At 36.2% G+C, this 24,554-nt stretch overlaps 1 protein-coding gene and 1 long non-coding RNA gene across 4 annotated transcripts in view; one reads left to right on the top strand and one right to left on the bottom strand.

The window, feature by feature from the left end:
* The window catches only part of CUBN (cubilin), a 261,490-nt gene that overhangs the window by 33,401 nt on the left and 203,535 nt on the right, over positions 1 to 24,554 (top strand). Inside the window, exons 16-22 of the mRNA XM_004757571.3 lie at positions 590 to 752; positions 1,513 to 1,700; positions 16,754 to 16,898; positions 17,120 to 17,298; positions 19,666 to 19,831; positions 20,383 to 20,599; positions 23,049 to 23,179. Of these exons, the coding sequence (XP_004757628.1) occupies positions 590 to 752; positions 1,513 to 1,700; positions 16,754 to 16,898; positions 17,120 to 17,298; positions 19,666 to 19,831; positions 20,383 to 20,599; positions 23,049 to 23,179 (1,189 nt within the window). The remainder of the gene's footprint in view (positions 1 to 589; positions 753 to 1,512; positions 1,701 to 16,753; positions 16,899 to 17,119; positions 17,299 to 19,665; positions 19,832 to 20,382; positions 20,600 to 23,048; positions 23,180 to 24,554) is intronic.
* LOC106006298 lies at positions 12,391 to 19,842 on the bottom strand. Of its 3 annotated transcripts, none has more exons than XR_001180261.2 (4): positions 19,727 to 19,842; positions 18,932 to 19,063; positions 17,162 to 17,276; positions 12,391 to 13,348 (listed from the first exon to the last, which is right to left on the bottom strand). It is a non-coding gene; the product is annotated as an uncharacterized LOC106006298 (long non-coding RNA). The 3 variants fall into 3 exon arrangements; XR_001180262.2 differs by having other exon boundaries at positions 12,391 to 13,267; XR_001180260.2 differs by having other exon boundaries at positions 12,391 to 12,513.

Raw genomic sequence — 24,554 nt, 5'->3', positions numbered from 1 at the left:
GGGGTTAACATGATTATTTAAGAGATTAAAAAATCAACAATTAAAAAGGATTTCTTAGGTCATATTGTCATTATCACGGTACTCAGTTACTATTAGGATTGCACCTCTAAAACACATTAAACTGTCTCTATGTTGCGTCAACCTGACTTCACTTCTCTCTACCTCTGACCCTTCTGAACACCTAGACCAAGTTGTGAATCAGTCGACACTGTTGGTATTCTTTCTTCCATCTTCTTTGCATATATTCATTTCCTCCTTCTTAGTTACTAGGAATTTATCATTACAAAACCAACATCTAGGGGGGGAAAACTAAGGAAATTAAACATTGAGAAAGGTTCATGAGAAAATTTCAAATTATACATCTAGGCTTGGAATTAAAGTTTGGACAGAGATAAGGTATTAAGAATGGTGGGAGGCGGAGACTTCCCTTTCGTGAACCCCAACTGAGTATTGGGTATATAGTGATGGGAGAGCCTCTGAGAGCCATCAGTTTCCAATCACAGCTTTTTTGAAGTCAATGTACAAAATGACTGAGGTTTGTCAAAATCTGATCCTTTTGTGCTTAGTTATTCTTTTGTTTTGTTTTTAGATTCGAGATGGTCCTTTGTATCAGGACCCTGTTCTTGGGAAATTCTGTACCACTTTCTCTGTCCCACCACTCCAGACTACAGGTCCCTTTGCCAGAATTCATTTTCATTCCGACAACCAGATTAATGACCAAGGCTTCCATGTCACCTACTTAACGTCACCCAGTAAGTAACCTGATCATTGGGAAAGCACGTGGACGTGAAGGACAGTGCCATCTTTTTATGCTTAGAGCTTGTATTGATACCCTAAAACAAACGAACAAACCAATGACAAACAATAAGATACTCTAAGATTTTTACTTTAGGGCTTTTATTTTTAAATATATCATTGAGCCCTGATGAGAACTCACACAAAAAAACAACTTTCAGGTTTCAATATCAGGAAAAGTAACCATGCACATCTTTTCACAGGCCCCCTTTCTTCATTTGCCCTGGCTTCAGGCTGAATCTAGAGCCAACCTTCTGTAGACTGAGGAGTCTCTACCCACTTTTGTGCATGTCAGCTTTCCCTTGAGCACACCCTGCTGTTCGATGTTCATTATTCCTTCAATTATATTCCATTCTCTAGTCCTATATTTTATTTTGTAACATATTTTATAAGCTACCCCAAATCTTTTTGGAATGAAGGAGAGCCTAAAGGTATTTAGGCTACATTCTAAATGTAGAAGAGGATGTTAGATGGGAAGTTAGATCACACATGTCTGGATCTATTTCTTTAGGCACTACATGGATGTCCGACAAACACACGTCAAACTGAAAACATGATTAGAGACATAGGCCTAATGTCTTTATTCACAGGGTGAATAAAATGGATATATGATTGTGTGTGCATGTGTGTCAATTTTTAAAGATTGTTTCTAATGCCTGACGGTCACAGGAATGGCCACTCACAGGACCTTTCCCTTATCTTCCCTGTGCTCTTTAGCGGATCTGCATTGTGGAGGAAACTACACAGACCCAGAGGGTCTTCTGTCTTCTGACTTGTCTGGACCTTTCACTCACAGCAGACAGTGCATCTACATTATAACGCAGCCCGTGGGAGAACAGATACAGATCAACTTCACCCATGTGGAGCTGGAAGGCCAGAGTGTCTGTTCCCTGAGTTACATGGAGGTAACTTTGACTTGTCCATGGCCCTTTCATGACGTTAATCAACATTTTTGTATTCTATAGTGTAGGTTGTACAGCCAGCAGCGTGTGGATTCCCTGGGTGATCTGGATGTTAGAAATCCAGTTCTGTCCCCTATCCCAGACCTACTGCATCAGAACCTCTACAGACATGCTCAACAATCTGTGTTTTAACAAGCTCTTGGCCTCTCCCGGGTCATTCTGACTCAGGCTATAGTCTGAGAACAACTGTTCTAGAGAGTATGAAAGAATCTGCCAAAAATAGATCTATAGATGGTCAAATAGGAGATTGGTAATGAAATAGCAAAGGACAAAAATGAAAGCTGAGACTAGGAACTCATAATAATGCCTAATTACAAGCTATGAAACGGATCCTTAATAACTGAGGTGAATGCAAATAGGAAAGACTAGTGAGATTTACTAATAAGAAATAGTTTTCATAGACTGTCCAGGAAACTCATCCCAGAAAAGTAAAAGGATTTGCCAAGTGAACTAGCTATTCAGTGGCAGAGAATTAAGGTAAAGCATTGGGTGACCCTTGTTTCAGAGAGTAGGTTTTTTCCTTTCATTAGGCCTGCATGTTCTCTTTCAAAAAACTTTAACTCTGATTTAAGTGTGTGTAATGATTGTAATGTGAAGAATATCTGAAACAAAAAGGCACTTTTGTTTGCCTGGCCTGGTATTTCCTTTGCTTAATTATTGGTCAAGCCACAAATTAGAGTATTGAGAAAGAGAGACAAAACAGTATTTGTTGGATACAATCATTTTATATAAACTCAGAGAGGCACTGGCGATTTTGTTTGCTCATGTGTTAGACCCAATTTATTTTTCCAGGAAAAACCTATGTAACCTCTTGCCCTCTTCCCTCCTTGATACGTATAGTAGAGAAACAGAGAATTTTAGTGTAAGAGTTGGACTTAGGTGTAAAATGAAGTACATTGAGCCTGGTGCCACAGTAATAGTTATTAATATTTAGTTTAGTTCGGATACACATTACCTTGGTTTCAAGTGTACAACATTGTGATTCAACATTTATATACATTGCAAAATGATCACCACATTAAGTGTATTTACTGATATATAGCCATACAAAGTAACAGTTTTTTTCTTGTGATGAGAACTTCTAAGATTTACTTTTATAGAAACTTTTAAATTTGCAATACAGAATGATTGATTATAGGCCTTGTGTTGTATATTACATCCCCATGATGTTGTTTATTTTATGACTGAAAGTTTGTAGCATAATGCTGATAAGGTCCATCCATATTATTACAAAGGATAAGATTTCATTGTTTTTTTCATAGCTGAGTAATATTCCTTTATAGATACACAAATACCACATCTTCTTTATCCATTCATTGATCAATGGATACATAGGTTGTTTCCATAAGCTGGGTATTGTAATAATGCTGCAATGAACATAGAGGTGCATACATCTTTTTAAATCAGTGGTTTTCTTTTCTTTAGTTAAAGAGTAGGAAGTGGAATTGCTGGATCATATTGTAGTTTTATTTTCATTTTTTGAGGAAGTTTTGTGTAGTTTTCAATAGTGGTTACACCCCCACCAAAAGTGCACAAGGGTTCCCTTTTTACCATATCTTTGCCAACATTGTTATTTTTTGTCTTTTTGGTAATAGTTATTCCCACAGGTGTGAGGTAATATCCTGGTTTTAATTTGCATCACCCTCATATTAGAGATGCTGAGCATCTTATCATGTGCCTGTTGGCCATCTGTATATTTTCTTTAGAAAAATGTCTACTCAGATCCTCTGCCCATTTTTTAATTGGATTGTCTTTTGTTGTTATTGAGTTGTATGATTTCTTTATATGTTTTGGATGTTAACTATTTATTTGATGTGTGATTTACAAATGTCTTCTCCCATTCATCAGGCTGCCTTTTTGTTGTGTTGACGTTTACTTCAGTTTGTAGAAACATTTTATTTTATTTTTAAGATTTTATTTATTTATTTGACAGAGAGAGATCACAAGTAGGCAGAGAGGCAGGCAGAGAGAGAGAGAGGAGGAAGCAGACTCCCTGCTGAGCAGAGAGCCCGATGCGGGACTCGATCCCAGGACCCTGAGATCATGACCTGAGCCGAAGGCAGCGGCTTAACCCACTGAGCCACCCAGGCGCCCTGTAGAAACATTTTAGTTTGATATAGTCTCATTTGTTCATTTTTGCTTTTGTTGCCATTGCTTCTGGAGTCAGATCCAAAAAGTTACTGCTAAGACCAATATCAAAGAGCTTTCTTCCTATGTTTTCTTCTAGTCTATATGGTTTCTGCCCTTACACCAAGTCTTTAATCCATTTTGAGTTAGTTTTATGTATGGTATAAGACAGTGATCTAGTTCCATTCTTTTGCATGTTTTCTCAACACCATTTATTGAAGAGATTTCCTTTCCCCGTTGTGTATTCTTGCCTCTTTCATTGTAAATTAATTGACCATATGTAGTTGGGTTTATCTCTGGGTTTTCTGTTCTTTTCCGTTGATCTCTATGTCTGATTCTCCTGCAATACTATACTGTTTTAATTACTCTAGCTTTGTAGTATAGTTTGAAATGAGAGAGAGTAATGCCTAAAGCTTTATTCTTTTTTCACATGATGGCTTTGGCTATACAGAATCTTTTGTGGTTCCCTACAAATCATAGGATCGTTTGTTCTCTTTCTGTGAAAAATGCCACTGGAATTTTGATAGGTCTATCATTGAATCTGTAGATTGCTTTGGGTAACCTGGATAATCTAACAGTATTAATTCTTCCATCCTATGAGCACAGAGTATCTTTCCATTTATTTGTGTCTCCTTTAATTTCTTTCATCAATCAAAGTAAGTTTTCTGCTTCTTTCTGTCTCTCTTTTTTCCCTGTGGAACCCCTGTAATGTGAATATTACTCTGTTTGATGATGTCCTATATGTTCCTTAAGCTAAAGTTATTACTATTTTTTTTTTCCTTTTGCTGCTCTGTTTGGAAGAGTTCCACTGCCATGTCTTCTAGCTCACTGATTCTCTCTTCTGCTTGATCTCATCTGCTGTTGAACCCTCCTAGCATATGTTTCAGAGCAGTTATTGTGTTCTTCATTTCTGTGGCTTCAGTTTGGTACTTTCTCATATTTTCTATACTTTAGTTGAAGTATGCACCATGTTCATTCATTCTTCTTCAGAGGACCATGCTTTGAACTCTTTATTGGGTAAATTCTTTATCTTTGTTTTATTAAGATGCACCCCCTCCAAGGGTTTTATCCTGTTCTTTCATTTGGAACATATCCCTCTGTCTCCTCGTTTTGCTTATCTATCTGTGTTTCTATGTATGTATAAGGTATAACAGCTATTTTCCCAGTCTTGGTTGGGTGATCTTGTGTAAGAGATAAACCCTATCATTTAACCTTGCCCTAAACCATTGTTGTCTCTCAAACCTTTATGACTGGCTAAGCAGCCTGATTTTTCTCTTGGTAGGTCCTAGGTGTTGAGGGTGTGCCAAGACCTGTGAGTGTTCCAGAGGGGGTGGATTTCGGTCAGCACCTAGGTTCAGGCTATTTAGAAGCTAGACCCTCAGGCAGCAGCTTTTAAGGTATGAAAATATATATAGTCCTGTGGGACCTCAATTATGGACACTGCTGGCTCTAGTCCAAATGATCTAGATGTGTCTGCTTAGCAACAGTTGTAAATTTCAAGGCTTGAGACGAGTGTATGAACTATTTTCTGGGAGGTATTGGTGAGCTGTAGTGAGATCAAATAAAAAAGATGGTATCCCCCAACCTATGCTTCCTGAGAGCACCTCTATAACCTCTACATCTGTGGTAATCATGAAGTCTGTCTCCCCAGGCCAAAACTCCATGTCAGATAGATAGGACTTTTTCACAGCAAAACTGGAAATGTGTTCCAGTCTGCTGTCTATGCAGTACCCTGGGAGTGGTAGCCTGCCAAGAATGTTAGGATGCAGGTCTAATCCCCCTTGGCCACATGAACCAGATGCTCACAGGGCATTCTTTGTATGGACTGTGTTGGCTGGCTGGCTTTGGTGGTGTCACTGTAAAGCAGCATGCAGGGGTGGGGCATTCACTAGGCTGTCACTGGCAAGGTTAAGGTGGAGTGGCACATGGGGAGTAGGGTGCTCTCCCAGCTGGTGGGCTGCATGTAGTAGTGGTACAGGGAGAGGGGCACTTGCTTGGCTGGCTTAGATGGGGTCATGGAGTACAGAATATAAAGGCTGGGTATGCCTACCAACACTAGCAGGTTAGAGGGAGAATGCCAAAAATGGTACCTACCAGTGTATCCATCCCCAGAGGGAATCCCTATAGATGAATCTCTGCCTCTCCTTCCCATTTTGGTGTGGCACTTTTATCTTTTGTTGTGGAGAAGCTTATTCAGGTAGTTTTCAGTTCTTTATCAGAGGGAATTTTTCTACATGTAGCTGGAGATTTGTTGTGTTCATAGGAAGAGGTCAGTTCAGGATCTTGCTATACTGCCATCTTGAACTGCCTCTCTGGATTTAGCAATATATATTTTTAATCCAGAGATTGTTGTCTCAGAGGGTGATGTAAACGTGTATATTCATTCAGTTTGTTTTCCAGAATATCCCATAAAATACATTAAAGTTTTACATTGTGGAGCAATTTCAGATATTTTTATGTAAATAAAAATTAAATTTCCACCATCTGTTTTTTAACTTTAAGGATAGAAGAAAATAGCTCACACTTAGAGAGTACTTACTATGCACCAGGTGCTATTCTAAACTTTAAAGTACTGTAATTAAGTAGATAACGATTATTGTCTTTCTACTATCTGTTGGATGTGGTACCATCTTTGACATGAGTTAATTCATTGAATCCTCACAAAAACCATTATTATTCCTATTTGAAATGAGGAAACTGAGGCTCAGAGAAATTGTCTCTTGCTCATGGTTACATGTCTGGGGAGTAGGAGAGCTGGAAATTGAATTAGTTTCAGTTGTACTGTTCTCTGATAAGAACAGAGACACAGTTGTGTAGCTAAGACTGCAAAAGTTGGCTCACCTTCCATAGGAAAGAAGCCCTTGTGAGTTTCCCAATTCCATATCTGGCTCCCTGGTCACAGGACCATAACATGGAACCATGCACAATGCTTTTCTGAGACAGGTAACACTAACTCTAATTTGTAGGGAAATCTGCATACCTTTGTATTAGATACTATGTAGGGTTCTTATGGCTCTAAGGTGTCGCCAAAGCATCTGGAATGATTTACCCTCTCTGTCCTTGCACTATGTTCTAATTGAATTTCAGTAAGAAGTTATATGAACTCCAAATCATTATGAAAAGTTATTAAAAAAATAAAGCATTGGAACATTTAATTTTGTAAAACAGAATAGGAGAATATTATGTGGCCAGAATGGGATTAGAGTTAATTTTTCTAAGTGCTTATTTTTGCCCAGTCATTTGATGACTGTATAACCTTGAACAATTTTTTATCTGGATGCTTCAGTGCCTTCTTCTACAAGATACCCTACCTATTCCTTCAAACTTCATGAATATAAATCAAGACAGTGAATGATAAAAGAAGCTTAAAGTATTAAAATATTATAAAAATGCAAGGTTTTCCTAGGCCAGATTTCCAACTCCTGCCTTGAACTTATCAGTTCAGATAGAGCTGGTAAGACCCTTTCATGGTTTGCCATTGAAGTATTGACATTCTGATGTGCACACACACCCATAAAGTCTTGATTAAATTTCCCTCAGAGGTTGTTGATGGAGACAATATAAGAGCACTATTAGGAGGACAGGACATGTATCGTGATTTGAATAATTGAAAAGATTTTCTCTAATGTCCTTGACCATCCTAAAGGAGTACAATCGATTTGTAGAATTTTAGTACCAGCAAGGGTCTGAGAGGTCATCTAATTTAAATCCTTAATTTTACAAATGAGGAAATTGAGGTCACAAAGACCAAACTCTAGTTAGTTATCAGAATAGGATTTAGATATACCTACGTGGAATGCTAGATAGACATATGCTGACTTCTACCAATTTCTTGCCAATACCTCATATCTATCTATTGGGATAATCTGTAAACTGAGCCCCTTTTTTTTTTTCTAAGTATATCTACTGCTTTTCATGTTCTTCAGACAGTGGGCATGGAAGAAAGTGATTCTGGAACCAAATTCAAATGGCATTATTATGACTCAAAATACTGCTCTCTGAAATGGTGATTTCATTTTTAAAAGGTATACCTAAAAAGTGAATATTTAAGTAAAGGAATAAAAATAAGAGTCATGGTACTTCAGATACACTGGTGGTTTAGAAATCAGATGGCTTTTGCCATTTATTAACTCTTTATAAGAGAGAAAAGACCACCCAAAATTTTAGAAAGAGTGAAAAGTGAGAGAGGGAATTCTAGAGAGATCTGGGAGAATAATAACAAGAAATTTTCTTTTGAATGAATATATGCATTTCTAAAAATCCTACATCTTCTAATTATGTGGTTCCAGTTGTCTTGTTCCCATGAAAATCTATCCTTTAAATGGAGATATTTAAATAAAGATACTATTGCCTACTATATCTTTTTCATGTATCGTATTTTTTGAAAGATTTTTTGCTCAGTAAGAGAGCTCTGTAAACATTCTATTTGAGAATAAAATTTAACTACAGAAGATAATAAATGTGGTATTGCCCAGACCCAGTGTAGCATATTTTTCTTTTTATATTATGAAGCACACATTTATGCATTAATTCTTGGATTTATATATCTCTTTCAACTAAACTTCTGCTTCTAGAAACTCACATTGCCCATGGGTGATGTAATGTGGCCAGTAACAAAAGAATGAGTATAGCAAGAACAGATCAACTGTTAGTTCATCTGTTTTTGTCTAAGAGAGCTTTTAAATTGTATAGAACAAATCAATGAATGGTACAGAAGCATCTTTCCAGAATAAAAAGCAGCACCTCTCATTAATATTTCATAAGTGATTTAAGCCCTCAGAACTCTAAGTGAAGGACACATAAAGAAGTAATGAAAGTTTAATTTTTAATCCCAGGGAATCCAAGTAGTAGTCTGAATAATAATTTTAGAAGTCTATATAATGCTAAGGCCAGGGCTTGAAATGAGATGTAGAAAGAAATGAATAGAATCTCCTTGACCAATCCTGAATCATCTGACCTCTTCCTGCTAAGGCTTCTGGTAAGTGGAAAGGGAACCTCATAAGAGAGACTAATAAGGGAAGGGCAAGGAGAAGTGCCTTCTGGGGAAATAGGAGAGCTTCTGGGGAAGTTGTTCCTTCTTAGAAGGAGAAAGCAAACAAAAATAAATGGCATAGAAAAGTAAGCTACGTTAAATTTGGTGTCTGAAATATGGGGAATATGTCCTACTCTGTGTCATTGAATGACAGATGACTTCTTGCTAATCCAAGCAAATTCACAGAGCAGAAATTACACACCTATCTCTTTACAATGTAAGGAAACTAGAAGTCATTAATAAAAAATTTTTAATATCCAAATACTTGGAAATTTATAAACTCTCTCCTAAATAGTTACTGGGTTCAGGAAGGAAATAGAACATGAAATGAAAGACAATGTAGAAAATAACAAAGAGGAAATGCTAGATAGATATCAAAATCTATGAGACGTGATGAAACTCAACTTCCAGGTAAAATCTTCAAAATTTTAAAGAAGGAACTAAAAATTGGAAACATAGGAGAGGATGACAAGCTGAAACACTGGAGATCTATCTTCCCTCTGAACCTTTTATCTGAACCTTTTAACCTCCCTCTCCTCTTTCCTGGTACTCCTTATCTCAGCGCTCCCAGCTGGCCTTGCACAGCATTCCTACATCTCCACACATCTTTAGATATAATCAAATTCACAAAAGATTTCCTTTTGCTTTTCTTAGGCATTGATGCTATTCAGCTCCAGCCTTGGAATGGTTGAGGGAGGGCTATGACTTTTGGTCTGCTTGAATAGATTTGTTATCCTCAAAGGGACATGCTAGTTCAAGTCTCATGGATGGGACTCACTAAATAGTTCTTAAGAATAAAATTCAAATGGCAGAGAAAGAATAAGACCTCTGACAACTGAAACTGGAATGTTAATTGCAGCAAACAAACATACCAGTGGAGGCTGAGGATTATTTCCAGTTAGGCACATGTTGACATTAATTTTAGTTCAGAGAAATATCTTTCAGAGATGACCAGAAAAGGGGGCAATGGAGTGATGTTCAGTAGTTTGCATTCTTCAGCATATTGGATCTGGAGTTTGGGCAGAGGTTAGAAACACTCAGTTAGTTTCTTAGCTCTGTTGTCAACACAGTCTTTCCACAATTCCTTGGCCATCCTGATCTTTTGTAATGGAGTGGCAAAATATGCCATTGCTCAGGTGAAATAATTTTATTGGTTGGTGTAGTGGGAGCCAGGGAAAAGACTGAGATGGTAGCCCTACCTCGTTACAGAGGTGTGAGAGATTTACAGAACAGATCCTTGCTCTGTGTAAAGGAGCTGCATGCTCATAGGGGAGACTACAGACCCAATGGGACAAGTGAGCTGCAGAGGCTATAGGGAAGGGCATCTATCTAGAGTGCCACAAGCTACTCAGAGGAATCAAGAGGAGGGCCAGTTCTCTCTGCTATAAACACAACACTGCAGGGAAACATTGAAGGGCTTCAACTCTCTCTTGAATCAAGGGCAAGGTATTTTACACCAGTGGGCATCAGTTTCCCTAATCTGTAATAGGAATAGTAGTATTAGACTTCTCAAAAGAATTAAAAGGGGTTATCCATTTGTTTGTCTATTTATTCTCTAAGTATTTGTTGAACAACTTAGATGCCAGGCACTATGTTAGGGGTTGGGTGTGTAAAATAGACAGATGTTAAACAAACAAGCATGCAACTGTGTTGGGAAATGCATTTTGAAAGAAAGAAAGAGTCCTTTGGAAGAAAATAACAGGGCTAATGACGTTAGTTGAATGGTCAGAGGTAGCTCCCCCAACGACAGCACAATGAGTCTGAGAATTAGAAGGAGTTAGCAATGCAAAGAGTCAAGAGAAGGAGGATTTCAACTGGAGATGAATTGAGAAAAAAAAAATCTCGACAAACTCAAAGAATTGTGAAGAGCCTAGTGTGGCTGGAATTGCAAAGGAGAGAAAGAAAGAAACAAGATTTAGGCAGGAGCTAGACCTTGTAAAGTCTTTGTAGATGGACATGAAGAACCCAGATATACTCAGTGCAAAGGGGAACAAGTAGAATGTTCTTAGCACAGAGCCCAGAGCACCAGTCATTGGTTACTGAAGGTTAACTTGAGGTTGATTCTGACAGTGATGCTGGGGAGAAGAGAAAGGGAGGAGAGGGTATCATGATGGAGTCTGCCATCATGTAGGTTCACACTTCTCGGTAAAACTAGACAAGGATTCCTGATTTTGGAAAAGCAGATTTTTAAAAGTATTGGATAAATTATAGGTTTACTGATAGAGATATCAGAAGAGACACTGTTTCGTGAGGCATAAAGTGCTTTAAAAATTTATCTCTGAAATCATGAAACATAATGACAATAGCATAAGGAAATAATATAAAAAGTTTTAGAAGATTTTATTTATTTGTTTATTGAGAGAGAGAGAGAGAGAGAGAGAGAGAGAGCCTAACCAGAGGGAAGGGCAAAGGGAAAGGGAGAGAAGAATCTTAAGCAGACTCTGGCTTAGTGAGGAGCCCGACGAGGGTCTCCATCTCACAACCCTGAGATCATGACCTGAGCTGAAATCAGGAGTTGGGTGCTCAACCGACTGGCCACCCAGGAGCCCCAAGGAAGTAGTTTTTAATCCCTGTGTGGCTTCTCTCATTACTTACCCTCACCGTTTATTGTCTTAATTGAAGTGGGGCCACATCCCCCTCCTATGTACCCAAATTAACCCAAGACTAGTCTGCATGATCCAGTCTTTATTTTGCTCAGGGGCATTTCCACCTGAAGCTCACTTCACAGGAAGCTACACGTTAAACATTGCTGTGTGGGAGGCTTCTGTCTTTAGCTCTTGGTTGGACCAGACCCATGGTCTAGCATATTTGGTTTGCTTTGAATTAAAGTTTAATACTTTAAATAGATGTTTGGAATTGTTATATAAAAACAAATCTGGATACATAGCAGATACAAACAAACAAGCACATGCATTAAGATGGGGCTTTGGGACCTGATCCATTCCAGATGTTAAAGCTTATCGCTGACTAGGCTCTAGAGCTCACACTTAAATTTCATATGAACTGTGTTTTTCTGGCCTTGTTTATTTTAACTTTCTCTACAGGAAATCGTTCCTTTGTAAGAATTCTGTTTTTGTTGTTGTCTTAATGAATAGTATATCTTCAAGAACTAGTTCAGTCTGATTAATGCAAAAGTCAGAAGCCATCTGGGCTGTTCCACAGGCTAATGATCATGGGCCACAGGCTATCTATTGCTTCTCTGGACCTGAAACAACCAGTGTTAGATGGATAGAGACACTGGAATTTTGAAGTAGCCCTGGTCATTTCTTTGCAAATGTGATCCAGTATAAAGGACGAACTTGATGTCATGCCTCTATAAGTGACTATGGTATGGCTTCACCTGACTTGTTAAGAAAAACTCCTTGTTAATATAAACCAGGTTTAAATACAAATCATCTCATATAGTAGGTTATACTATAATAACAGTCAACAGCAACACAACAAATCAAAAACAATAACAAACAAAAAAATGTCTGTGGCTTACAACAGTATACATTTATTCTTTGCCCATGTAAACATGTTGGTTTTGGGGGTCGCTGGCAGTTCTGCTGATCTGCTCACCCTATCCCATCTGTCCCTGGGACCCAGGCTCTTGACCTTGTAAGAAAAGAAAGGAGAAGATAGTTGACTCCTTCAGTGACTCCCAAAGCTTCTTCCTGGAGATGGCATATCACTTCCACTCACATTGTGTTGGGTAAAGCAAACCATATGGCCAAGCTCAGTCAATGGGAGGAATAAGTTTTCATTCTTCGTGGGGTGGCATTGTAAGTCACATGGCAATGAGCTGAGATGTTAGATCCCATGACAGGGAAGGACGTAAATAATTAGGAAAAATAATACAGTCTATCCTAGTGCCTGTGCACAAAAGAAAAAGGGGTTGTTGTTGTTGTTGTTGTTATTGCTGCTGTTGTGGGGAGGTACAAATTCACGAGTCCTACATATTGAATGTAGAGTGGGCTGCAACAATATCCGAGACACTTTAGAGCATTTGATGAACTTTATTTGTCTCTTTCAGAGGATCTGTGGTTAAGGTATTGTCATGTCCAGGATCCAGAGAGAATACAGGCTTTCAGATTTAATAAGCTTTCATTTCCACAGAGACAGAGAAACGCTGCCAAAATCAATTGTACCTTCTAGGTTTAGGGCCCTTGAGCCCTATAAGTTCCTCTTAAAACATTTGGACTGCAGCTGCCTTTCTCCTTGCTAAAATCCTTGAATTTCATTAGTGAGGCCCTGGGGAATGGCCCACTTTAGCTTGCTCTGATGCTATTTGGCTGTTTTTCTTCCTTCTTGTCATCTTCTAATGGGCAAAATACAAGAGACTACAGTCTTAGCAGAGGAGAGTGGAGCCCTGGAGGTTGAGAGAGAGCGGGTGGTATCTTTCTCTGTGTTTCCTGCTTCCTGGTTTCCAAGAACTAGTAGGTTTGTCTCGCTAACAAAAATTGAACCATCATACCATGCCTTAAAATTAATGAATCAACAAGCGTTTGTCAAATACCTATTTGCAAAGTTCCATGTTAGATGCTAAAGGCGCGGCAGATGTTTTCCTTCAAAGATTCACAGTTTGGTTAGAGAAATATTTAGCATAACTTTAAGGTAATATGTGAAATTCGTGTTACAGCTCTTCGAAAGAAACCAGTTTGGTATGAGTCAGTAGGGAGGCATGTGATTTTTGAGGTCTGTGTAAGACGCGATCATACGGCTGCACTCTAATTTATTTAATCACTCTCCTATTATTAGACACTTGGAATATTTTCAGTTCTTGTAATTATAGATCAACTTTGATGTGAATCCTTGTGTGTCTCTGTCTGTATCTTGAATGATTTCCCTATGATAGAGTGTTAGGAGTGAAAATAATGGGTCCAAAACTGAACATTTTGAAGACTCCTGATGCACACTGTCAAATTATTTCCCAGAAATTTATATATGCTTTTACCAGTTGTGGGTTGGAACAACTGTGTTACCACGTCCGTGCTGGCTTTGAGTATCAGAACTTTAAAAATCTTCCCTTTATTGCCCATTTCCCTTAGCCTGGATAGATAATCCTTCAAGGCTCAACTTAAAGGTTATATCCACTGACAAATATCCCATAATCCCCTGTTTGAGTTGAGGGTTTTGGGGTGAAGTCAGTTTCCTTTAAGGCCTTCTTTTATCACCATTTCTCTATTCTGAAATGAAATTTGTAAGATGATATAACCTCAATGCACATAAAATATAAAAAATATATTTGAGAATATAAGATTTAGGAGAAATAAAGTAAAAAATGTACAAATTTACTTATTACATTATGTTATAAGCCCAAGCAAGCTAGACTTGAAGAAAAAATGAGGGCTTAGTCTATTTTCTCTTTGAGTCACTGTGAATGCCACAGTACAAACCCAGGCTGACATGGCTGTGTAGGTTGGTGACAAATTTTCTGAAATGGTTACGAACACTTGTCAGATTTCCGGGAAAAAACTTAAACTTAAAACTTAAAAAAAAAAAAATTCCTTTGATTTATACTCTACTTATAATCTTGGAAAATCCAGTGTGTATTAAAATTGGGCAAAAATATTTTAGATTCGTTCTATAAAATAGAGCTAGATTTTACACTTAGTAATAGAACTGTCCCTTATATGAGTCTCACACAGGATATAAGGGGAATTTTGTGTGTGACTATCTCACATTTCAGGGTGTTTAGTGTCTCTGGTCCCTAGGCACTAAATGCCAATAGTGCCTAACCACTACTGCGTTAGTTGATTAAAACAAAAACAAAAAATATTTTCAGAGATTTCCAAAATGTCCAGTTGTGGGGTGCCTAGGTGACTCAGTCAGTTAAGTGCCTGCCTTCAGCTCAGGTCATGATCTCTGGGTCCTGTATTGGACTCCCTGCCATGCCAGGAGCCGGCTTCTTCCTCTCCCTCTGCTGCTCTCCCAGCTTGCGTGCTCTCTCTCTCAAATAAATAAATAAAATCTTAAAAACAAAATGTGTAGTTGTGACACTTATTGAGAACCATTGTCTTAAGTAATAATATACTGTATTCATGGAATCATTCCTGATTTTGTGAGAAACCTCTAGCGTTTCACCTTTCAAAGTGTCAAGAATTTCAATAGCTATTCTTTAGTTCACATTTTTTTATCATTAGGCATTTTGCTGAGGAATTCACAGTATTGTTTCATCTATTTACTTAACAACCCCGTGAGCCAGGCTTAGATTTAATAATTTGCTCGGAAGTGCAGGGACTCTGGCCAGGTCTGTGTGACTCCATGGACTGCGCTCATGGTCCTTATAAGACATTGACTATTGATTTAAAGCAGGTGGTCCTTATTGTATGAAGGAAATTTTCTTTTGCTTCCAACTTTCTAAGAGTTTTGCTTTTAATAAAAAGAAATGCTAACAATTTTTTTTTAAACATCTACAGAAATGCATGGTTTATCTTATTGGATCCATTGATGGATGTAATTTATAATTCATAATTTTAAATACATTTGCATTATTTAAATTCTCATATTTGATTGGTTCATAAGCCTAATGTTGAAGTAAATTTGTTCTTCTAGACCTGTGTTTAAGATTTTTGTATCTATCCAAATAGGTGAAAACAATCCATAGTTTCATTTGTATTAACTATGTTGGAATTTAGTAAGAGAGTTCTGAGAAAAATCTGTTGGAGATTCTTCCATGTTTCAGGGTGGCTTAGAACAAATTATCTATGGCAATCACTTATTCCATAAAATTTTGAGATAATTGGGACACCCGGGTGGCAGAGTTGGTTAGGTGTCAGACTCTTGATGTCTGCTCAGGTCATGATCTCTGGGTCACGAGACTGAGCTCTGTGTCAGGCTCTGTGCTCAACATGGAGTCTGCTTGAGACTCTCTCGTTCTCCCTCTGCCCCTCTTCCTACTTGTGCATGAGTCTCTCTCTCTCTCTTTCTCTCTAAGTACAATCTTAAAAGAAAGTTTGAAACAATTGATGAGATAGAGCATTTTCTGGGAGTTTTGGAGGGGTAGGGAGTAATTTGATAATGTTTTCAATTTTATCCAGGGTTTATTATCTCTTCAGATTATATTTTCCTTCTCTTTGAGATAATTTTAGTAATTTATATTTTTTCTGGAAATAACCATTTCAAACTTTCAGCTGTATTAGCATAGCACTGTACAAAGAATTATCATTCATATGAAATGAATATATCAGTATCTGGGTATTTATAGCATGTTTCTCATTTTTGGTTTTTTTTTTTTTTTAGTTTTTTCTTTATTTTCTTTTGTCATTATTGACAAAGATATATCTTAAATATCCCTGTCCCCCAACTTACTCCCAAAAGACAATTCTTGAATGTATTCTTGAATTTAACATTATTTTGTATTTTATTTATTAGGTTTTACTTTTAGTTTTACTTTATTATCCCTCATTTTAATATTTTTCCAATTTTTTAAGTTGACTCTTTAAATTCTCTTTGTTATCTACTGTTCTGTCTCTTTCAATAATAAAAGCAGTTTAGTCTATGACTTCCTTTGATTACAGATTTGACTAAAACTTGCCTATTTTGATATATCATGTTCTCATATTTTGCTATTTTCTAAATAATCCAAAATTATAAATTTATCTCCCTGTTCACATTGTAGAAGTTATTAGGAGAAAGTGTTAAATATTCTTATGCTTTTGGATTTTATTTGGCTTAAGATTTTGTTATCAATATTTAGTGGTCTTTTATTGTGCTGAATATGTAACCCAATATTATGTAACCTATGTAACCCAAACTAGATTAACTTATTCTGAATCTGCCATTTTTTCATCTCCAAATAATCCACCATTGCCAAAGTAATTTTGTTGATGATCTATTTTGTTTTTCTATTTAGGTTCGAGATGATCAAACCTTACTTGGAAAAGTCTGCGGCAGTGAAACCCTCTCTCACATTAAATCCATTACTAATAGTATCTGGATCAGGCTTAAAATAGATACTTCTGTTGTAAGAGCTAGTTTCAGAGCTGTTTATCAAGTTGGTAAGAAAATTTATGCCTCAGTTTTTAAGTTTCTAATTTGTCTGTAACATTTTAATTTCTTGAAATAACTTAGTAATTTTATGTCTTTGAATGGCGAGGAAAAAATTCTAAGAGTAATATCTCATTCCTTTATATTCCTATGCAGAACTAAACCTTGCAATAAAAGTGAAGGCAAGAATCACTTATCTAAACAAACGCTACTATCATTTTCATATTTACAGCATGTGGAGGAGAATTAACCGGAGAAGGGTTCATTCGCTCACCTTTTCATCCTAACGTGTATCCGGCAGAGAGGATCTGCAGGTGGACCATCCGCCAGCCCCAAAGCCAAGTAGTTATTTTCAATTTCACTGCCTTTGAAATTGGAAATTCTTCCCACTGTGATAGAGATTATATTGAGGTAAGAGTAAAACACCTTTGAATACTTGTATTTGGTTGAATGTTATTGAAAATATGATGTCACAGTATCCTCGGATCAGTTATAGGAAACAAAACTGTTTGTAAAGAGGAATATACCCCATGACTAAGTGGGATTAATCCCCAGAGATAAATAAAAATAAAGGAAAAAATCTTCCACATGATTACCTCAGTAGACGCAGAATAAGCATGTTGCCAAAATCCAGTGTCTTTTCATGATAAAAACGCTCAACAACAAACTAGAAATGGGCATCAATAAAAAGTCCACAACTAATATATATATATATATTTACTGATGAAATACTAAATCTTTTGCCCTTATCATCAGTAAAAAGATGTCTGTTCTTACCACTTCTATTCAACATTATATTGGAGATTTTAACTAGGGCAATTAAGCGAGGAAAGGAAAGAAAATGCATTCAGAATGAAAAGGAAGAAGTAAAACTATCTCTCTTCGCAGATAACATGATCTTATATATAGAAAATCATAAGGAACCCATATATACATACATACATACATTTAGAAGGAATGCACACACACCAACATATCCAGCAAATTGCATGATACAAGATTAACATATGAAAGCTATTTCTTTTTCTACACACTAGCAGTGAACAATTTGAAAATGAAACCAGGGAGCCAGTGCCCTTTACAATAGCATAAAAAGGAATAAATATTGAGAAATGCGTCTTTAAAAAGATGTATAAAACATATAGTCTTAAAGCATTATTTAAGGAGATTAAGGATCTAAATAAGTGGAAAGACATCCCATGTTTATGGATTAGAAGACTTAATGTTGTTCAGTTGGCAGTACTCCCCAAACATATCTGAAGATTCCATTTAATCCCTATCAAAATCCCAACTGGCATGTTCTGCAGAAATTCACAAGCTGATTGCAAAATTCATCTAGAAATGATGGAATAACTAAAGCATTTTTGAAAAAGAAGAACCAAGTTAGAAGACTCACATTTAACCAATTTTAAAACTTAGAAAAAAGCGACAGTAATAATAGTGTATTATTTGAGTAAGGACAAAAATCGGAAAAAATGGGAAAGCATTAAAAATACAGAAAAAATCCACTCCTGTATGGCCAGCTGATTCTTGAAAGGTCACCAAGACATTTCAATGGGGAAAAAAAATAGTATTTTCAGCAAATGGTGCTGAGTAACCACATACAAAATTGTGAAAGTAGACCCTTTCCTTACACCATACACAGAAATTAATTAAAAATGGATCATAGACCTAAGCGTGGGAGCTAAAACAGTGAAACTTTTAGGAGACAACAGAAGGGTATTTAGGACCTAGATTAGGCAAAGGCTTCTAGATATGACACAAAGAACAAAAAAAGAAAAGAATAGAAAATTGGGCTTCATCAAAATTAAAAACAATCTAATTTTAGTGGGCAAAGGATCTAAGTGCATATTTCTTCCAAGAATAAACACAAATAGCCAACAAGCACATAAAAAGTTGCTGAATATCATTCATCTTCAGGGAAATACAAATCAAACCATAGCGAGGTACTGCTTCACAAGTAAGCGGACGGCTATCATCCAGAAGCCACAACATAGAGCGTATGGGCAAGGATCAAGAGAAACTGGAAACTTCTTACACTTACACACTGCTAGTGAGCATATAAAATGGTACAGCCACTTCAGAACACAGTTGCAAGTTCCACAAGAAGTTACGCATATGAGCCAGCAGTTAGCATTTATCATCTGACCAAGCAGTTCCGCTACTACCTGTATACCTGGAGGAAACGAAAATATATGTCCACACGAAAATTTATACATAAATGACTACAGTTGTTATTCTTGGTAGCCAAAAAGAACAAACAATATAAATATCCATCAACTAATGAATGGATTGTTAAAATATGGCTTATCCATACAGTGGGATATAAAAAGGAATGAAGAAAGGACACATTTTACATGGATAAATCTTGAAAATAGGTTAAATGAAAGAAGCTAGTCATACGAGACCAAGTAGTGTGTAATCTTATTTATTTGAAATGTCCAGTGTGGACTCTCTGAGCCTGGGGTTTGAGGGAAATGGGGAATGATCACTAAAAAGTATGAAGTTTCTTTAGGGGTGACTAAAATTTTATTTTATGACATTAATAATATCTTTCAAGAAATAATTATTCTTAAAAAAAGTTGTACTGGGTATTATGTAAGACAGATGAATCACAGACCTGTACCCCTGAAAACAATATGTTATATGTTAAATAATTTAATTTAATTTAATTTTTTTATTCTTTTTTGAATTTAATTTTAAAAAGCAGTTTTCCAAAATAATATCTAACAAAATAAACTTGAATATACCTTTTTTTTGTCGCTGTTGTTTACTCAGATTGGTAGCAGTCCAATTTTGGGTTCTCCTGAAAATAAAAAATATTGTGGCACAGACATACCTTCATTTATAACATCTGTGTACAATTTTCTTTATGTCATATTCGTGAAAAGTTCTTCTACTGAAAATCGTGGTTTCATGGCCAAATTCAGTTCTGCAGATTTGGGTAAGATACTGACATTTTCTCCTACTTTGCCTTTGGACAGAAAAAGTAAGCAGCAGTAATAAATTATTATAGAAAATTCATCTGCGCTGTAGATGTGTAGTCATTAACATTGTAAAAATTTTAAAGTACACTCAAAAGACAAAGAAAAAATATATTTCCTAATTAGTACGTATCAATAGTTAACTGATTTCTACTAATAAAAGAGAAAAACTAGGTTATCTTAAGTGGCATATGAGGAACATATTTCTTTTTCAGTTTTTAAGAGGTTATGATCAGATTTTTTTTTAAAAGATTTTATTTATTTATTTGACAGAGAGAGATCACAAGGGGACAGAGAGGCAGGCAGAGAGAGAGGAGGAAGCAGATTCCCTGCTGAGCAGAGAGCCCGACACAGGGCTTGATCCCAGGACCCTGGGATCATGAACTGAGCCGAAGGCAGAGGCTTAACCCACTGAGCCACCCAGGCGCCCTGATCAGATTATTTTATTTTGAATTCTGGGTAGCTTGTTGGTTAGTTATTCTAATAATGATTATTGTTTTTATTTCGACAGCATGTGGAAAAATTCTGACAGAGTCAACAGGAATCATTCAAAGTCCTGGCCATCCAAATATCTACCCTCATGGCATCAGCTGTACCTGGCATATATTAGTCCAACCCGGCCACCTGGTTCATTTGATCTTCAGGGTGTTTCATCTGCAATTTCATTACAATTGCACAAGTGACTACTTGGAAGTTTACGACACTGGTTCTGAGACATCTCTTGGGAGGTAAAAATATTTTGTTTTTATTTTCTTTTAACACGCAAAGAACTTCCTGCTTATTTGCTTCCCGACTGCAGTGAAGAATGTTAAAATCGACCATGTTGTGTTATAAAAACCAGTTGAGAGCAACATGTTCGCTCCTCCATGACCATTTCTGTATCGCTACTGACTATTCTGTAGTCTTGGTCTTCAGTAATTAAGTTTTGACATAGTGTATACCCATAAAAGCATTGCCAAAATCAAGATAATTCCTCACCTCTGTCTCATCCCCATCTCCAGGAAACAACCAACCTTTTGATAACTATAAATTAGTTTGTAAATTCTAAAATTGTATAAAAAATGGAATTAAACTGTATGTACTCCTTTCTTGTCTGGCTTTTCTTAGCATAATTGTGTTGTTGTTGAGCTTGGATCTGAGGGTTTATAGTTTCATCAAATTGAAAATTTTTTGGTCATTATTTCTTGAAATAATTTTCCTATCTCTTCTTCCCTTTGGGGACTCTGATTACAAGTATCTTAGGCCATTTGATATTGTCCCACAGCTTACTGATGAACTCTGCTCATTTGAGTTGAGTTCTTGTTCTCTCTGTGTTTCATTTTGGAAAGTTTCTATTGCTGCGTATTTGAGTGCACCATCTTTTCTTCTGAAATATCTCTTCTGCTATAAATCCTACAAAGTGTATTTTTCATCTTAGACATTATAGTTTTCATTTCTAGAAGTTCAACTTGGATCATCTTTTATATCTTCCCTGTCTCTACACATTAATTTTTTTCCTTTAGCTTCTTAAATCTCTGGGATACAGTTATGACTATTTTAATGTTTTTATCTGCTAATTCAGTCATCTTTGTCATTTCTTGGTGTTCTGATTGATCAATTTTTCTTCTCATTATGTGTTCTACGTTCCTCCTTTTCATGTCTGGTAATATTCAATAGGATGCCAGACATTTCCAATTTTGTGTTTTTGTGCAGTGAACATGATTGCATTTCTGTATGTGTTTTTGAGCTTTGTGTTTTTTTTTTTTAATTTAATTCCAGTTTGTGAACATACAGTGTAATATTAGTTGCAGGTGTACAATATGATTTAGTCCTTCTGTCGAACACCCGAACACCCGGTGCATATCACAAGTGTACTCCTTAATTCCCATCACCTGTTTAATCCGTCCTGCTTCTCCCCCTCCCTTCTCGTAATCATTGGTTTGTTATAATTAAGAGTCTGTTTCTTGGTTTGTCTCTCTCCATTTCTTTTACTCTTTCTCTTTTTTCCTTTGCTCATTTGTTTCTTAAATTCCATATATGTTGAACTTTGTTTTAGAAATGTATTAAGGTTCTTGGAAACAGCTTGATCATTTCTGGTTCTGCTTTCAAATTCACTTATTTATTGTCTTTGAAGAATCGTTGTCCTTCATTGCTTGATATCCAGTATCTTGAGATCCACTGCTTTGTATATTTTTGTCCAGACCAGATTGTCAGTTGTTTCAGATGACAGGTTTTATATCCAGCCCCTATTACTACATCTTTTTTGGAAATAGAAATCTCTTGATTAATTTTTTATTTCTTCTTAATTTTGTTTTCTTTTTTCTTACCCATTTTAAACATTTTCCCTTTATTTATAATTTTCTTATTTATTTTCTAAAGTAGTTTTCATTATGTGCCACGGGTTTAGAGATGAGGTATTCTCATAGTACATTTTTATATCATAGTGTTTTATTTAATCTCCTAGTGTTATTCTCCCTCTTTATTTTTTCTTTTAAAACTTTCTTCTTCTGAGTAAAATTGGTTCTACTTAGCAAAAATTTAACATGGCTCAGTAACTAAACTTTTACTTCCACATAGGGCAGCTGTTTAAAGATAATACCTCTTTATGTATTATAGGGCTCCTATATAGGAACCCTATATAGGGCTCACTCTATAGGGCTCACTTTTCTAGGCACTGTTCTAACCCTCTTAAATGTAGTATATTAACTCATAAAATTCTAAAAACAACTCTATGAAGTAAATGCTATCGTAATCCCCACTTTAGAGATGAGAAAACTGAAGCATTGGGGTTGAGTGATCTGCTTAAAGTCATAATGCCTCCAAATGATGGAGCTGATGCTAGAGTCTGTGCTCTATGAGTTTATGGTCTATGCTTTCCCTTTATTGTATAACTTTATTACATTATTATTAATAACTTCATTAATATGCTATACAGTGACTTTGTATACCTTGCAACTTCTCATTTCCTTAAACTTCTTATGCATGGCAAGCCACACAGCTCAGTATACACATTTAACCATTTCAGGGAAGTAATCATGACTAGGACGATCTTCAGCAACTTTGTAGATGTTTTGGGTTTGAAATATATTTGTTTTTCAAGGTTAATGGGGGTTATTATTTCTTATTTTTACATGTCCTAATTTTTGGTGCATCATTTCAAGTATACTAAAAGTTTTAAAATCTGTGTTCTTGAAACAGATACTGTGGAAAATCAATCCCACCGTCTCTTACCAGTAGTACCAACTCATTAATGCTTAAATTTGTGGCTGACTCTGACCTTGCTTATGAAGGCTTTTTAATAAGCTATGAAGCAACCAATGCATCAACAGGTAACAGAACAACATTGTATACTCGGTTTCGCTCATTCCATTGAAAAAACGTACTATGAGAATGCTTCATCCCCAAACCTGTGGCATATAATGAAAGCTAATTTAGAAAAGAGTACAGTGACTTCAGTGCCTTCCTTATTAAAAATAGCAATTAGACCTCAATGTTAAATTTTCTAATTAACATAATTGTAAGTATTCTGTAAGAGAATGTTTTTATTCTTAGCAATGATATATTAATGTTTTTAGGGGTAAAGACGTGCCATATCTCTAAAATATTCTCAGTTGGCTCAGATGGTAAGTAAATGAGTAAGTTAGAAAAAGGGACAGAGATAAAGCAATGAGGGCAATATACAAATAGTAAATCTCGGTAAAACGAATTTGCGAGCTAGTTCTTAAAACTTTTTAAGTTTAAAATTCTATCAAAATAAAATGTTACTTATGAGACTGAATACTAATTTTAAGAAATTAAAGACTCCTAGATGATTATCTTTAAAAAAAAACCCCACCCCATAAATAAATAGATAAATAAATAAAAATGTATGTATTTATTTTTAAGAACTTTAACTTTAAGCACTCAGAATCCCTTCCCAATTTCTCATGTATTTCTTCTCAGAGTACCCGACCACCATACTTTATTTCATGCAAAACTGCTGTTTTCTGCTAGTTTAAGTTCTGTGTTTAGGTAGTATGGCTTTAGATTTCTCCAGAATCCTGAGTGTGAGTGATTCATGCACTTTTCTTTCCTGAGGGCTCCATTCCAGGAGACAGTTTATTATCCAGCTCAAGCACATAGGAAATTGAATCCCTAGCAATTACCATCGTTTATGTTAAACGATTGACGCATCACTGGACTTTGTCCAGGTGTTTAACATCCAATGACCAAAATTGGCTTTTTAAGAAATTACAGTGTGCACACAATTTTCCATACTTCTGTAGTTTTATGTGCCTCATATATTTGGCCCAAACCACACTGAATATTAGATTAAGATTTGGAGTCAGTCCCTTGGACTCTTTGGGCCACAGTTTTCTCATCTGTAAAATTAAGAAATTGGATTTGATCATCTCTGAGATGTCGTCTGGCTCTAATCAGCTATGAACACAAGTTTAATTTGCTGCCTGAATAAACTGGCTGTGTCTTAGATAACATACGTGCTGGTAGGGCCTGCTGAAAATATGGAACTCTCTTACGATGTACAAAGTAAGACATAGCTCTGTAATGACGAAAGCAATCTCACTAATACCACACTAACTTATAAGGCAGTAGCAAGTGCAGTAGGAACTAAGAGCAACCACAATAATCTGGCAGGAATGATATTAAAGTTAAATTTTAATTTTAAAAAAAGGTTTTCAGAAAGATAAGATACAGGTAAAGTAA

The sequence above is a fragment of the Mustela putorius genome, unplaced genomic scaffold (genome assembly GCF_011764305.1).
Source record: "Mustela putorius furo isolate JIRA1106 unplaced genomic scaffold, ASM1176430v1.1 tig00003913_pilon_pilon_pilon, whole genome shotgun sequence".
In the NCBI taxonomy this organism is placed as follows: Eukaryota; Metazoa; Chordata; class Mammalia; order Carnivora; family Mustelidae; genus Mustela; species Mustela putorius.
Note: the sequence above shows the minus strand (reverse complement) of the source record. Positions and strands in the feature narration are given on the sequence as shown.